Here is a 15,514-nt window from a genome sequence, read left to right on the forward strand (position 1 = left end):
ATTCATGGATTTTTTTTTCACATTCTGTCTCTCACAGTTGAAGTGTACCTCTGGTGCAAATTACTGACATCTGTCATCATTTTAAGTGGGGGAACTTGCACAATCGGTGGCTGACTAAATACTTTTTTGCCCCACTGTATATATGTGCATTTTAAAAAAAAATCTGGTCACAATTCCTCCTCGCAGATGCACAAGAAGGCACCACCTAACACACAAACAAAGTGGTGATAGGTCTGAGAATATAAGGCCCTCCTTGCATTTAATGACCTTATCTCCTGGATGAGTTAGTGTCACAATGATGAAATCCAGAGCAAGGCCTTGTGTTCAACAGCCTAAAAAAATAACAACAGGGAGGATGATCTCAAAGACGAAAATTCAATTGTCTTTCTAGAAACACGATGTCAAGTAGGGGGCCTGGCAGACCCTAAAAAAATGAACAGGACACAGCACAGGACAGCAGGTCCCAATATGAAACAGCCACATTGCTCCAGGCCTTAGAGGAGGACTGACATTAGAGAAGAGCTGCATACAGGACTGTAATTTCACTCCAAGGAGAAAACTGAAAAAATTAGCAAACTAATAATTTTAAGGAAGGAAACTGTTTATACACTTTCCTCTTTTGAGAGCACATAAAAATAGTTTGTACAAAATCCATATGACAGATGCACGATGGCACCCAGATCCTGCAATCAAAACGTACACTGCATCCCGACATGTCATCTGAATCCGCATGATCACGGAGCAACGTGGTTGAAACCATCGATGCTTTCCTTGCTCCACCCAAAATAACCATAACCACAGCACAGCAGGGAAAGGCCCTAAACATGCTTGCTTCAGAGGTGGGCACCAAGTGGGTGTAATTTCCCAGAAACCAGCAGATGAAGTGGGAGTTCATCAACTTAAGAAAATGCTTGGAGCACTGCTTGGCTTGCATTCAGCAAACCTCTGCACTGACACAGCCGATGAAATGTGGCTGTCATCAGAAATAGGCAGGACGTTAAAAAGAGAGTCAGAGAGGGTAGAGGAAGAATGAAGGGACTATTTGTTTTTGGAACAATGAAAATAAATGGTCTTATTAAAAGATACTTTGTGATAACCACCTACTATCCATATTTTATTGTTGGCATTACAATATTATAGAAAAGGGATAAATTAGGCATTTCCTTCCACGCACACCACGCCTCCTCATCTGTCTGAATTCTTACTCTCTCACATGCAAAAAGGGCAGGGTCGAACCTGTGATGACCACAGGCTCCACAGACTGTTTCACAAGTAAAACACATGACGCCCACATCTCACTGCTTTCGGAATTGCAATGCGTGAAAAATAAGTCATCTAGGGGAATTACATGCAAACGCACATGGGGGCGTGTTTGCACATAGTGCCGTCATGCAGAGAGACCAGGGAAAAGTAACATGGACTTGCACACCCACATATAAACTAATGATCAGCACTCTTGCAACTTGCTTTTTGTTTCATTTTACAGCACTAACACCATCTGACTGTCATTTCCAGCACATCATTACGAAACTGTCACTCCCAAAGTGTGTTCACCTCTATTCAGAGGTCAGTATTACAAAGTACTACATTTATTTTATTTTAAACCAAAGATAATGCGTTCCATTTATATACCTTGCTGAAAAAGATGACAGCGTGAAGCAATTGGTTAATGGTACTGACATAAGTGCTCTTTTGCTAAATCTGGCATATTACAATCAGAGCTCTGTCCTGCAGTGGCCTGGCCCTCATTACTCCTGGGTGCAGTTCAACCCAAATGTATGACTTGAAACACTCAATGCACTCTGCAAGAATAATCATGGCGCTTACTCCTGAACTGGTACATCCCACTTCTTGTCAAATACATTCTGTACTTTAGGTAAAGTGCTTAAGAAGTTGGTTTTTTTTTTAGTTTCCCCAAAGCTTCATTTGAGCCCTAAATCAGGTATAAGAATAATACCTTGTCTCGGTGCACCCTTACTTTTTTAATCTAAGAGTGCAGACTTCCTAGATGGGTGAAGCATTTTTTTTAGTGAAGGCTGGGTCAGCAGAGCGCACCAGGGAGGTGGCATCAAGAGAGATACCAATTATAGATCACTCTCCCAGGGCAGCAGAAGCCACTAATACTCATCCTGATTGCCATCCTGGCAAAAGAAGCAGACGTCTCATTTCCACCCAGATCACTGAAGAACTCTCCTTGGAAAATACGGAAATTAGAATTCCGAGTGCTTGTAAGATCTTTTAGCTCCCCCTCCCTGCTGATGTGACCCAATTTAGGGAGCTCCTCCAAGCACACAAGGACCAAGAGAAAAAAATTATTAACTAGGTAATTTCCTTACTCAGGCTGCTCCAGCAACACAGATACTAGACATACGTACGTATTGCATGTAAGGAAGAAACTAATGCTGAGCGATCTTTATAGTAAAATGACAGTTTAGTAGACAGATGTGTATTGGTGTTTTACAGCAGCAGATGAAGACGTCAGGAATATATTTACACCTACAATTTGCTGAGTGAGGGAATATGCGAAGACACACAGATCACTGTTTTTATTTTGATGAAGTGCACACAGTGATGGAGGTAAACAAATGACACTGTCAGCAGCAATCATTCTTTGCACAAGGTTTTGTTGTTGTTTGTGTCTGCAGGTTTTCTCCTTCATGCACCATCCTTCTGGTCTGACCAACTCCTATCTAGGCTTTGCACTCCCTTCTTATTCCAGCCGATCTCATTTGAACTGAGAACATCAGTTTTCTCGAGTCAACATCTACCTGCTCCTCTCCCCCCATTCCATCAGGTTTCTGTTGCTGCTGTTCAACATTTGACCTTATGGTTACACTGACAATCCTCCCTTTAAAACCTGGCCACTGGCCTCAAGAGCCACGTAGGCTCCAATCAATTGACCCCTAGCCAATACCAATAAGAGCACAAATGGTCAAAAGAAGCAGTCCACTTCTTGATAAGGTTTAATTTATTCAGCACAGGACACACACAATCGATTATGGTGCTGATTTTCAGTCTAATAAATAACTCTAAGCTTTCTGATTCTTGCTGTTGTCTGCTTAAACAGAAAGTGATTTAAAATGTGACTATCTCATCCACATATCTCAGACTGAATCTCATTACTTTAGCAAATCCCACGGGTACCCTCTCTCATTTATATCTAAAAGCACACACACACACACACACACACACACACACACACACAGGAATAGACACTCTATAACAAAGCAGATCAAAGGCAACAAAGCTAAGGCTGTTTTGAATGTGGTCACCAAAAGGAGAAAAAAAAAAATCATTCATCTCTGACCTCCTCCTCTAGAGCACACAAAGAAACAGAATCCACACACCGGACTGAAAAGGACCACTAGTTATGGATTAATAAGAAGAAAAAGGCCCAAATCCATTCATTCTGACCTGTTGGTATGAAATGTGAAGGGGGACTGGCAGAGGAGAGACAACAGGAGAAGAAGCCCTGTGTTTAGCCAGGGAAGCGTGGGACAGCAAATGGCAGAAGAACACAGAAACTGTGAGAAGAGAGGTGGGATGATCACAGCTCTCTCTTTGTGTCGACAAGTAGCTTCATTCCTTAACAAGGCCCAAACACATGGGCTGATGATAAGGAATCGCCTTTACTTTTACCAGCTTGATCCTTGTTAATTTTGTTGAATGGACCAATCCCATGTGCTCCATACAGACCCCTGATGATGTGGTGTTTAAGTCCAACTTCTACATACATCCGTCATCAAAAGGGCTTCATTCATACCAACAAACTCACCACTGCTAACATCACTCTGTTACCCAGTTTTGGGGCTCCAGCTCTGGTATACAGTCAACACAACAGGCCAGCCAGGAGATTTAAAACACATAAATATTCATATATATGAATCATCTCCCAGCAGTTTAGTTATAAAAGCATGCATTTTTTACAGTTTCATTGATTTTACCCTCAAAACTGTCAAAGGGCAACTGCAGGCACAGACTCAATGAAACCTGACCAAAGTCCCACATGACAGCAACATGACAGCAAGCAACAGAAAACAGCCTTGCAATTAATTAATCAGCTAAACACAGAAGCATCATCAAGATTTGGTGCTAACCTGAACAAGAAAATCTCCCAAGTGTTACTTTTCTGGGTTTCTGAAGAACTCCACTTCTTCACTCCACCTTGTTGTACACAAACAGGCTCACCAGCCCTGGCTCCTGTCAGATTCTACCGCTTAATTCTGACGATTCAAAACATCCACACGTCATGTGACAGAAGGAAGAGTCCTGCTCCTCCGGACAGGGAGAGAGACACTGCCTGATTTCCTCAGCACAACTATCAGCTGCCAGCCGGCTCAAGGCACACAGCCACTGATACAGTCCATTTGGGAAGGAGCCTTACTCACTAGCTCACCACCTCCTCGCCCTCCCTCTTTCTCTCTCTCCCTCTCCACATGCTTTCCTGTCTCCACGACGAACATGGTGGCTCCACCTGGTGGTCATTCCTTTAGCTGCTGCCCCTTCTCCCAAAAATATGCTGCATACACACCTGTAGGCATACGTTCAACCCATGCTTATAACTCAACATGCTGAGTCCTAGTTAGAGGATGAAATACTTTTCAGGTAGTAATCCAATTACCCCCCCCTCCCATTTCAGATTTTTTAAGTGTGGAAATTTGCCCTATTTGTATCAGGAATGATGAAATTAAAAAGCCCAGAACCATAAGACTGAAAAAGAAAAAAGAAAAAAAATCCAGCCTGTCTTATGTTCGTAATGATGATTAATAGTTAAATTACCAAAAAACTACATGATGATTGGTTCCTCCTCTGCCGTCATCTCCCACAGAGACAGCGATGATATATTCTACTATGAGCTGGTGTTGTGAGTAAGCAATTCAAGCCAGTTCTGCATTCTCCTGACCAGTCATGCTTCCAAAATTACCACCTCCAAACTCCACTTTAACAACGGACTCTGTGCTGGAGGCGAGTATGTGTTCATTGTTAAGTCTAGGCCATGAGTATTATCCTGAGTCTAATGATCTTTTAAGAGAATGGTTCTCAGCACTGCTCCTCACTGTGTGTGTTTTTACAGTATGAGTGTACACTTGCCCCGGGTACGTCTGCAGCACAGATCAGACATGAGCGCTTGTCTGATGTCTGTATAAAGATGAATGAGTCATCCTGGAGCCCTCTGCCGTGCTGAGTGCACTCTGCAGCCTCGAAGTGACTGAGCTTCTTCTGATAGCTGTCAGGATGGGATCCATGTGCTGGTGAAGTTACACCCATTTTTCACATAATCCCATTTTAGACAAGAATGGAATAGCAACAGTAAATTCACTTGTAGCATGCCTCAGGATTACAATGATCTATGTTGGAGAGTCAACGGTGTTATTCTCCTAATGAATGTTCCAATAAAACATAATGCAATACAAATGTAAAGTGATTTGAGAAAGCAATAAGACTGACAGATGCCTTTCTTCTGCTTGTGCCATCAGTGCCAATCTCATTATTATTATTAATATTATTATTATTATTTTTAAATTCCTAAAAACATCAGTATTGATTTAAAATAAAATTCTAAATTTGGGGGCTTCAGATGTCACCTACTGGTCACTGAAGTCCTGTGGTGAAGCCAATGGAAACTTGACAAAAGTCTGCCCTGAAGCATATGCTGCTTTATCAACATTCTTGACAATAATGGGGAAATAATTTAATACATACACACCATATTGTACTAATATACTTGAAAATAGTGACTGTGCCCATAAATACAGGAGGAAAGGGTTTAATTAGGTCACAGACAAGTGATCTGAGGAAACATCATCTCATGGACTTCTCTGCATCTGGGGTTTGTTTTGCAATCAGAGGACACCCTGACGTTTATTAGAAGGAATGCCACTTTAAGGAGGAGCACTAGTTTCACTTTTCAGTGGATTTTTCCCCTCTCATGTAGTCCAACTTGGTTGTCTTCCAGAGCTCTCAACAGGTGAAAGTGCAAAGCATTTTGTGTTTGTGTGAGTTTTTGTGTTAAGAGAAGATGTTTTACACCCTTTAAAAAGGCACATTAAAAAGTCAATGCCATCGCAAAAGAAGACTGGTCAAACAGAAACGACCCCGTCACTCCCCTGACAGCCCAGACATAGTTCACAGTGGGTTGGCTAGCTTTGTTGACGCTGCTGTGCAGGAATGTAGAGACCCGAGGATGTGAGGGGGTGGGAACTGAGCCTGAAGAATGTATAGCAAGGCCTGCCACCCTACACACTGTGTCAGCGTCAGATTCAGTGTAAAGCAAACATGCAGAGTGCCCAACAGCAGCATAGCAGCTGCATGCACATACATAGACATAATCCACGGTAGCAAACACAAAAGATGAGCTTTTTTTACATAATCCCTGCTCTGTTTTATTGACATTAACTTGTTTTTAGAAGCAACCGAGGAGGCAACTCTGTGTTTTCCCTCAAAAGCGGAAGTGCTATTTCTTCCCACAATACATGCCTTTGTCCTCTGATACCGTTAGCCTTGATTCTAATCAGGGCTTTCCCACTAACAACATCCTGCCTTCCCAGTATAACACACACGTGCTGAAAAACATGTGGTGGAAAAGCTGGAAGAGCCAAAAATCTTTATCTTTTAGCACCTTTATTTTTGCCTCAATGTTGCTTTTTCTGCTGTAGAAGAGTGAAAAAATGGACCCATCACACAAATTGTAGGATGCCTCTTCCTGCCAAGCATATCATCAAACCCTTAGTTTCCTGTTTGGGAGCTGCTCTAACAGATCGGCGGAGGAGTGAAAACTGTGGCGAAACCCTCCCATCCTGTTGGGAAGGAAATAAAATAGGCATTGGTTCACTGTGCTCTGAACAGTGGAGAAACACCAGGAGTAGACCAAGTAAGCACAGCTCAGTCACAGCTCAAACCCTGAGCTGCTGCACAGCTGCTTGATTGGCAAATCAGCATACTCCTTTAAAAAGGCATCTATCAAGAAGTTCCTCCCAGCCGCCATTTTGGATTCTTTCACATTACCAGCAGAAGTCAGACTTTTTTTTCCTCCCCTTCCCGTAATAAGACAGCAACTCCAGGCATGTCTCTACCTGTTGCAGACGAAGCTGAGTGTCACTAAAAGTCAGTAACTTTGAGAGAGGCGAGGAATAACAAACTGCTAAGCTTTGAGATTGCAGTGTGATTTCCACTCCTAGAGAAAGAATAAAGGGAAAAAAAAGAGAACTTGACACATTTCTTTCTGAGAAACTGAGAAGGAAGTGAAAACAGCAGTTCAAGTCTTGCTACACCCTTATCTGCACTCTCAGCATCATGACAAGATGTCACGAAATGTGGACAAGAACACAATACTTTTCTTGATTAATCTGCGAAATTTTTTAAAAGGAGCTCAATTTATGATTAATAAATGTAAACTACGATAGCTGAAATGCTTGGCCAGAAAGACTTGGACTTCATTTATCTGGGATTATAATAATGACCTGACCGCAAGACATGACAGACTTCCCCAACTAATCATAGCGCGCCATCGTGACGTTACGAAATCATGATGTGCGTCACATGATGTCACATGAAGACCAAGCCCAGTACCAAATAGAAAGTCAGTTGTAGTTGACCATAATAACAATGCAGGTAAATGACAATCCAAAACAAAGTTTGGATTGCCTTGACTAATTAGAAAGAAAAAAAATGTTTGTTCAGCACAGACTCTCATGAAACCATTGCAATATTCATGTGACAGGTCATAGTTTAAAATCTGCACACCCTTCATTTTCTCTCCTCTTTCAGTTGCGAGATCACTATCAACATCAGCGAAAACAGCCAACCAAGTGCTGCTGAGCTACCAAACAGACTTTCAACAACACCTCACTAGTGCTCTCTGCTCTAAACACATTTTCCATTTCAGCACCAACAACGCAGAGTGAACGATGGTCTGAGTGGAAAGGAGCGCTGCAACTGATGCAGAAAGAGAGCTAAAATATGATTATGGCGAGATGATGACGATTATCAAACCACGGGGGCATTAGTGCCAGGGAGGGTACACTGTACCAGAGGCCCCATTAGAGCTCTCAGCGCCACTCATTAGGGAACCATTAGTGACAACTACTTTAATTTCCCAGACCACCCACCGCTAAGTGGCAGAGACAAATGGACTCAAATGGAATCGAATGGACCTCTCGCTCACCTCGCTGCCTCCAAAAAACAATGCAGCTGTGTGTGCCAGCCAGGTTCAGCCAAGGCTATGGAAGGAAAAGAGAGAGGGGGGCAAAGTGTGCAAGTTCCCAAGAACAATAAAGGAGCAGCAGCATATAACAGGATCAGCCACTGTTCTCTAACAGGATTATTAGTGACGCAAGGCAAAGTTCCTGATTAATGCTGCCAGGCTAACCAAGTCAAAGAGAAAAGATGAAAGAATGATGCTCAGCAACAAAGGCTTTCTGTCTCACACCAAAGGCTGCACACTGGCTCATTATGACTGCACATCATCAAACTGATGTAAAGGAATTACAGCCACAAATGTAATTTGCAACAGTTAGCAAGGCTTCTCTGGCATAATTTCAACTAAAGGTGGCCCATCCAAAGGCTGGAATGATGAAGTATGACTCATGTAAAGCTTGCTGGAGGAGTGCGCGGTCTGCTCCCACACCTGTTGCTGAGTATTCAGTGAAAAATGACACCGACGATATTTACTCTGACCGTGTTAGAGTCTGCATTAAGTCTACAGAGTGTTACTACTAAAGTGCTTGATAATGTTGACACCAGCACTGCTCAAAACTAAATGTGAAAATACAGCCAGCTCTTTGATTTAGTGTACAAACATGTGGTAATGTGCTGAATTTTGTAGACAAGGATCAGTCAATATGATATGGATAAACAAAAATAGACTTTAAAAAAAAACCCCAAATGATTGTGTATACATATTTTTTATTTGTCTTTTCTTTTGCTATATAAGGCTCAGAAAAGTGCCGCGCTTACACAAGCAGCAAAGCAACAATAGGAGAATAAACAATGTCAACAAGGCCAAGGACAGTTACAGTCCACTGAGATTTTCCATTTTCATACCGTCAAGTTATTCTCTCTGATATATATATATGTATATTTTAAAGGCCATGTGGTGCCATTTAAATTACTTTCACACGAAGTAAAACGTCTCTCCCTGAGTAGCTCACTCACCTACGCCGTCTTCCGACTTTAACACCATGATGTCTGTGCCTCAAGGTTTCGAGTCCGAAAAGTTTCTAGAAGATTTCCGAGAGTCAAACCTTTCGCCGAATACAATTAACGACAGCTTTATTGGCTTTTCAACTCTCAATTGGCGAGTTAAAAGTTACTCCGAGGATTAACTTCTGGCCTAAAACAAGACTGTTTCGGTCCACGACTCAAGGGAGTGGTTTGAAGTGACGGACTTTGACCAACCAGCTTTTGCTCCTGAGAGCGAGAAAGTAGCAAGAGGAGCAGGCTCGGCACAGAGGAGCGCTTCCGGTTGTGCCTTTCAAATTAAAACACACAAAAAACACACAAAAAACTTTATTTGGATTACACAGTTACAAATTTTTGTTGTTTCGACTCTTTCTGTGATTTGGTATTCATAAAGGCACCATTAGCCAAACCAGTTATCTTCAGGACAGTACAAAACTTAATATAAATTCAAGAAAACACTACTCTTAAATTACAAGAACTTTATATTGATTTGAATATTGAGGTGTATAATGAGACTGACTCAAGACATTGTGGCACCCAAACAAGCATTCAACTGGCTAAATCCCCGTCATCCTCACATCCAAATAATTTCAAAGAATAACTGTCAGTTATTAGTTTGGAATTGCCCTGCAGCATTGCCACATAAACTTGGAGAGGTATACCAATTTACAGAGCTCAAAACTCCTGTTTGCATATGTGTTGGTGCTGGTATAATCAGACCATAACTTTCAGCACATAACTTTCTTCTTCTTTTTTTTTTTCAAATTAGGCTTATCCTGCAGGATCCTACAGGTTTATGTTTTATACAACAGTTTTGATTTGTGTCTTTACGATGCCAGTGAGTAGATGAGAAAAAATAAACAAATATATAAATATATACATGTGCATATAAATATATAATGTACATATTACATTTTTAAATGATTCAGTTCTTCAGCATAAACGACTTCCCGTTTGGATTACTGCATTGGTCTTTTTACTTGTTTTAACAAATTAGCTTTGCATAGTCTTCAGATTTAGTTTTAACCTTTAGGGCTCTACATGGTCAAGCTCCCCAGTATATATCTGACCTGCTGAAACCACATTCATCTTTCCAAGCTCTAAGGTCATCAGCTCAGAGACTGCTGGTGGCCCCACGTGCTGGATTTAAAACTCATGGAGATCGGGCCTTTCTAACCCTGAAGACTAGATTTCAACTAATTTGTTGTTTTATGTTGTATTTTACATTGTTATTTGCTGTATTTCCATTCTTTTTCATTTTCTTTCTCTTTATTGTGAAGCACTGTGTGATTTTTATGTGTGAAAAGTGCTATATAAATAAATTTTACTTACTTACAAAAAGTAAGGTAGGTGTCAGTAGTTCATATACTGGACTTTGTAATTGTAAGTGAGACTCTTATTTTGAAAGGAATTCGTTGCCTATCTCCGTCTCCTGATTATGCAAACTGATTAGAGCGCAGCGAACGTGCCCTATGACGCGTCTGCCCCACTGTGTTGCCACCCTGTTGCCTTCGGCTCTCTCCCACACACGCACACACACACATGTGTTGGGGTTTGAGTGGGGGCAGGGAGTGAGTTAGACTCACCGAGGCAGAGCAGTTTACTGCTGCTGATCTTGCTCTTTTTAAGGCTTTTGATTCACCACATCCGCCGAGAGTAGACGTGTGTGTGCAGTCAAACGTTTACCTCAGAAACAAATGTTAAACCGTTCTTTAGAAAATAGCAACAACACCTGCACAGACAAACACTTGTGAACACCTGTTGGATATTCAAACTCGCTGCACAGCCTATTCTCACATGATATTATTGCAATAAATAAACAAATAAATCAAAATGTTTCAGTCTAGTGCTTTAATGGCTCTGGATTTATTTCCCACATTATCCTGTATAATCTTTTGTTGTTGTTGTTGTTGTTGTTGTTGTTATTGTTATTATTATTATTATTATTATTATTGGGGATGATTGAGTGATTCTGAAAAACAGCTGATTTTCATTGCACTCTTATGATTACACCACAACAATGCAGGGGCCTACCAGTAACGATGAAACAGGTTTGGCTACATCTTGGTGATACTCACCAGAATGTTTGTGCCTAATGCAGCTTTACAGTTTTGATGTCATGACCTTCACCTTTTCCCCCCCTGTGATCAAAGGCTGATCAAAGGTTTGTTGAAAGGTCGTTTTTTCCTAGTAGAGAGATATTTCTTGGCGGCATTTTTTAAGGAAACTATGAGGGATTTACAGCCCCCTGTTGAAAGTGAGTAAATTAGTCTTCTGTTTGTGTAACACCTGCACAGCCATACTGCTGTCAGATAGCAGAGGATTGAGCCTGTCCTTGCCTGTTGATGAATACCTGAGAGCCAAGAGGAATGCTCCACTCACAGCCAATGACAGAGGCCAGGTAAGGGGAGAAAACAGCTCATCTGTTTTGTTTATCTGACGTACGGTAGAAAAAATGTGTATGAGCTGTCGAGCTGCATTTTAAAAAGATTCTGAGCACCGACCCAGGAATCAGGACACAGCTACTAAGAAGACTACGGTAAAGTGCTACAGTCTGCACTGAATCTTCATTTAGGGGGGATCTCAACTTCATTCTGTGACCCATGAATGCTTCAGCTGTGTCGCACAAACTCAACAGCTGACAATGCAGCCTGTGTGTAGCGACCCCCGTACACACAAAGTTTCAACTCATTGTTAGAAGTGCATCCATTCCCCCAAGCAATGCTGTAAATCTGTGCTCAAGGACCCAGAACAAGAGCACACAGGCAGCTGCCTTTAAATGAAAAGATTATGAGATGACATAGACACATGAAGATTACAGTTATCCACAGCTTCCTGAACGAGCTAAAGTAGAACGGATCAGCAGATAAATGGAGGATTTATGCAAACTTTAAATCAAGACCAAAAAAAGAATAAAGACTGTGCTAAAAGGTGCAGCAGATTTTGAGTTTCAAAGGAAAAGAGAAATTCCTCAAATAGACAAAGGTCTGCTCGTCTTAGAATCTGTAGGACGTTAGTTCTTTTTTTCAGTTTTAAAATTAAAATACCATTACCGCAAAACCTTTAACTATGACCTATAAAAGTCTCAACTATGAGGTCAGCCACAACCAAATGGGGAAACTAGGTTTACCTGTGTAACACAATATTATTTTCCAGTAAATGCAATAAGATTTATATGAATTGGTGTTGATGATATGACACATTTACTGAGGATATCTTTTTATTACAATTTTATTCATATATTATTTAGAGCATGTATGTATGAAGACCACAAGACAATATTAATTTGTCTTCATGTCAGTAAGTTTGTGTGAAGTTGTTGGCTTTGTCCAAGAAACTGCATGGTGTCTGAAACAGTGCTGCTACAGCAAAGGTAAGCATTTACTTTAACACTGCTTAATTATTTATAACTTCTAGATATCCCACGCATGCGTTATTGCTGCAGGCAGAAGATTACATTTTATGCAGCATTTTGCAAGATGTACATGCAGGACACATTATATATAAATCAGGCTGTGTTGGATTTGTAGCAAAGCTTTTTCTGACAGCTTTCTGGTATCACCCTCTAAGTCTACATAAGGTGACTGTAGCTCTCTAGCCTCTAGGAATGTTCTGACCTCACACAAGTCTGGCTCGTACTGTGAAATAGCTGTTGTTCAGTCTTACGGTGCTATGTTAAGAATGTGGATTTCAGGTGTGATTGCAAGTGCGAGTCTCAAAAAAGCTTGTGGTTTTAAAAGGTGCCCTCAGCTGAGTGTAATGAACACATGATTGAATGTTTTGACTTCGATCATTAGCACTCATTACTGATGTGCAGGTCACTACCAGGTTTTTAGTATTCAGCGACACCATATAAAGTTTCGTAAGTAGTGATTTCAAAATATGAATCAAGGTTGCAGGATGTGAAAGAAAACGATTGTCAAGATAATTCCAACAGAGGGGCGAATTTTATTTTATGTCTGACCGAGCTCCAAAACACTCCACTTCACAAAAACTACAATTTGCGACTCCCTGGAAGAGGCCCAAAACCAAAGTCCTAGTTTATAAGGCAGGCTTGCCATAAAAATATAGCCTCCTAATCCAAGAAACACTGATGCAATACGTCTTCAAACATCAAAAAAAGTCTTCAAAAACACAGAAGTTGGAAAGCAAAATAATGTTTTGCTTTTTGTGTTTCTGTGTGTGTATATATGTGTAAAATCGGTTGTGGGTGTGCCGGGGCTATTATAAGTGAAACCACAGAGTCAAAACAATATCCTGGCAGCTCCTGAACTAAAAATACATCTTTATTTTAGGCTTTAAATTGCCTGAATTAGATGGAAAATTGCTGTGTGAGAGAAAATAATCCCCATCATTAAGACAAAAGGTACCAAGAGTGACTCCTGCTGATCATTTGTATTAATTACAGCTGCAGGAGGGGAGAAAAAAACCCACAAAGGAAAATTTTAGAGAAATTTATCTTTACTATCAAACAGCAATGATTTCAACCAAAAGCATTTCAAAATTAACTACACTGCGTCATATTGAAGTTGGGTCACTGTACAGAGTCATGTTGCTTTTTTCTAACTTACAAAACATGCAAACAGGAGGTTTATTGAGAAACAGGAGCTCGAAACAAGGCATGAAAAATGGTTCTGCCACCACGACAATTACAAACCTGCACGGCAAATATTCTTTGGCATTAGACATGGCTCGAGTGATCTGCTGCTCGACGCATGAGTCACTGCACAAGTTGACTTTGAAACCACTGCTTTCCTTTTACAGGTGCAATCACAGGTAATGAGACCTTTGGTTCTATGCACTCTGTAATTTTCTGGGTTAGACGGAATTCAGGACTGAACGATTAATTACTGACATGAGTCATGTGCAAAAAAAAAAATAAAAAAAAAATAGCAGAATACATCTAACTCTGGTGCTATTTTTCTGATGTTTGCATGTCAGAAAGAACTCCGTGGGCGGCCAATCAATTTGCAATTAAAATAGAGAACTCTACACAGCTTACAGCAGGACCCACCTACACGCAGTAATACTGCTGCCAGAAACTGTTTCAGGAGGAGCATGCAAAATTTCCAGAGCTTCTGATAAAACATGACAGTTGAGAACCTGTTTGCATAAGAAAACGTACTCCTCTCATGCTAGTCGTGCAGCGTTCTGCACCGCACAAAGCTTTGACATTTACATGGTGACCCCAACAAGAGATGGCACACGGTGACAAAGCGACTGCTTATCTTTGCTGAAAAATTCATGAGTTTGACTAATAAGCACTCCAGAGAAATAACTAAATATACATTTTGCTCTTTATAAACAGGATTCTATCTGAGTCATAAAAATGAAAAGATCGAGGGCAGCAGGTGCATGCTGCTAAGCAGTTAGCGTTAAAGGTGAAAACTGACGGTCATGTCAGATATAGCCAAAATAGCACAATTATGAACATCAATTCTTTACTGTCCTATCCGTTGCTTGTTCTTTCCTAGAGCATTTATCAAGACATAAAAAATATCTTGAGACATATCCTCCCATAACACCAAAAGGAACCCACTTAGTTAGGTTTGTGAGTCTCTCTATGTTTTCATACACTCTTCCCTGAAGGAACTTCCTGTCAGACTTCTCACTGTCAAACTCATTCAGCATAAACACTCACAGGACACTTTATTGGGTACTCTGTGCAACCCATGCTTTTGCTTCCAGAAATGCCTTATTTCTTTTTCACACAGATTTAACAAACACTGGAAACACTCCTCACAGATATTAATCCATATAGATATGATAGCATCACGCGGTTGCTGCAAATTTGTCGGCTGAGAATATCCTGTCCACCACATCCTCCGGGTGCTCTATTAGACTGAGATCTGGTGACTGTGGATGCCATTTGAGTGCAGTGAACTGTACATGATGTGAATTTTGTGACATTGCGCGCTATCCTATTGGAAGCAGCCATCAGAAGGTGGGTACACTGTGGTCATAAAGGGATGGACATGGATGGACAGCATTACTTGTGTTTCTAGGCTGTGGTATTTAAAAGATGCTCAACTGGTACTAAGTCCTCCAACGCGTACCAAGAACATTTTGCACCATTACACTGCTGCCTGCCTGAAACAGGGCCTATATCACAGCCATGTGATTGGCTGATTAGATATTTGTGTTAACAAACAGCTGAATAGGTGTACCTAATGAAGTGGCCGATGACAGCATTTATAGCTCTAGCTCAAAAAGAGCTCCACCTGTAGTGGTTCTGGATGTTGTTCATTGTACCTTTTTTTTCCGTCAAAAAAACTATTGATTTTATCTGACTTGTGAAATATCTCATTATTTTAATAATCAATAATAAACTGAT

At 40.9% G+C, this 15,514-nt stretch overlaps 1 protein-coding gene across 5 annotated transcripts in view; it reads right to left on the minus strand.

Moving 5' to 3' along the window:
• The window catches only part of cyth1a (cytohesin 1a), a 40,277-nt gene that overhangs the window by 16,165 nt on the left and 8,598 nt on the right, over positions 1 to 15,514 (minus strand). Inside the window, exon 1 of one of the 5 annotated variants that reach the window (XM_005744316.2) lies at positions 9,154 to 9,445. The exons of 3 other annotated variants lie outside the window; for them this stretch is intronic. In XM_005744316.2, coding sequence (XP_005744373.1) covers positions 9,154 to 9,181 — 28 coding nt within the window. In that variant the 5' untranslated portion in view covers positions 9,182 to 9,445. Of the gene's footprint in view, positions 1 to 4,097; positions 4,123 to 9,153; positions 9,446 to 15,514 lie in introns of those variants that run through there. One more of the 5 variants, XM_013913649.1, reaches the window with a different exon arrangement.

The sequence above is a fragment of the Pundamilia nyererei genome, unplaced genomic scaffold, assembly GCF_000239375.1.
Source record: "Pundamilia nyererei isolate P.nyererei 1_Seehausen unplaced genomic scaffold, PunNye1.0 scaffold00142, whole genome shotgun sequence".
Taxonomy (NCBI): domain Eukaryota; kingdom Metazoa; phylum Chordata; class Actinopteri; order Cichliformes; family Cichlidae; genus Pundamilia; species Pundamilia nyererei.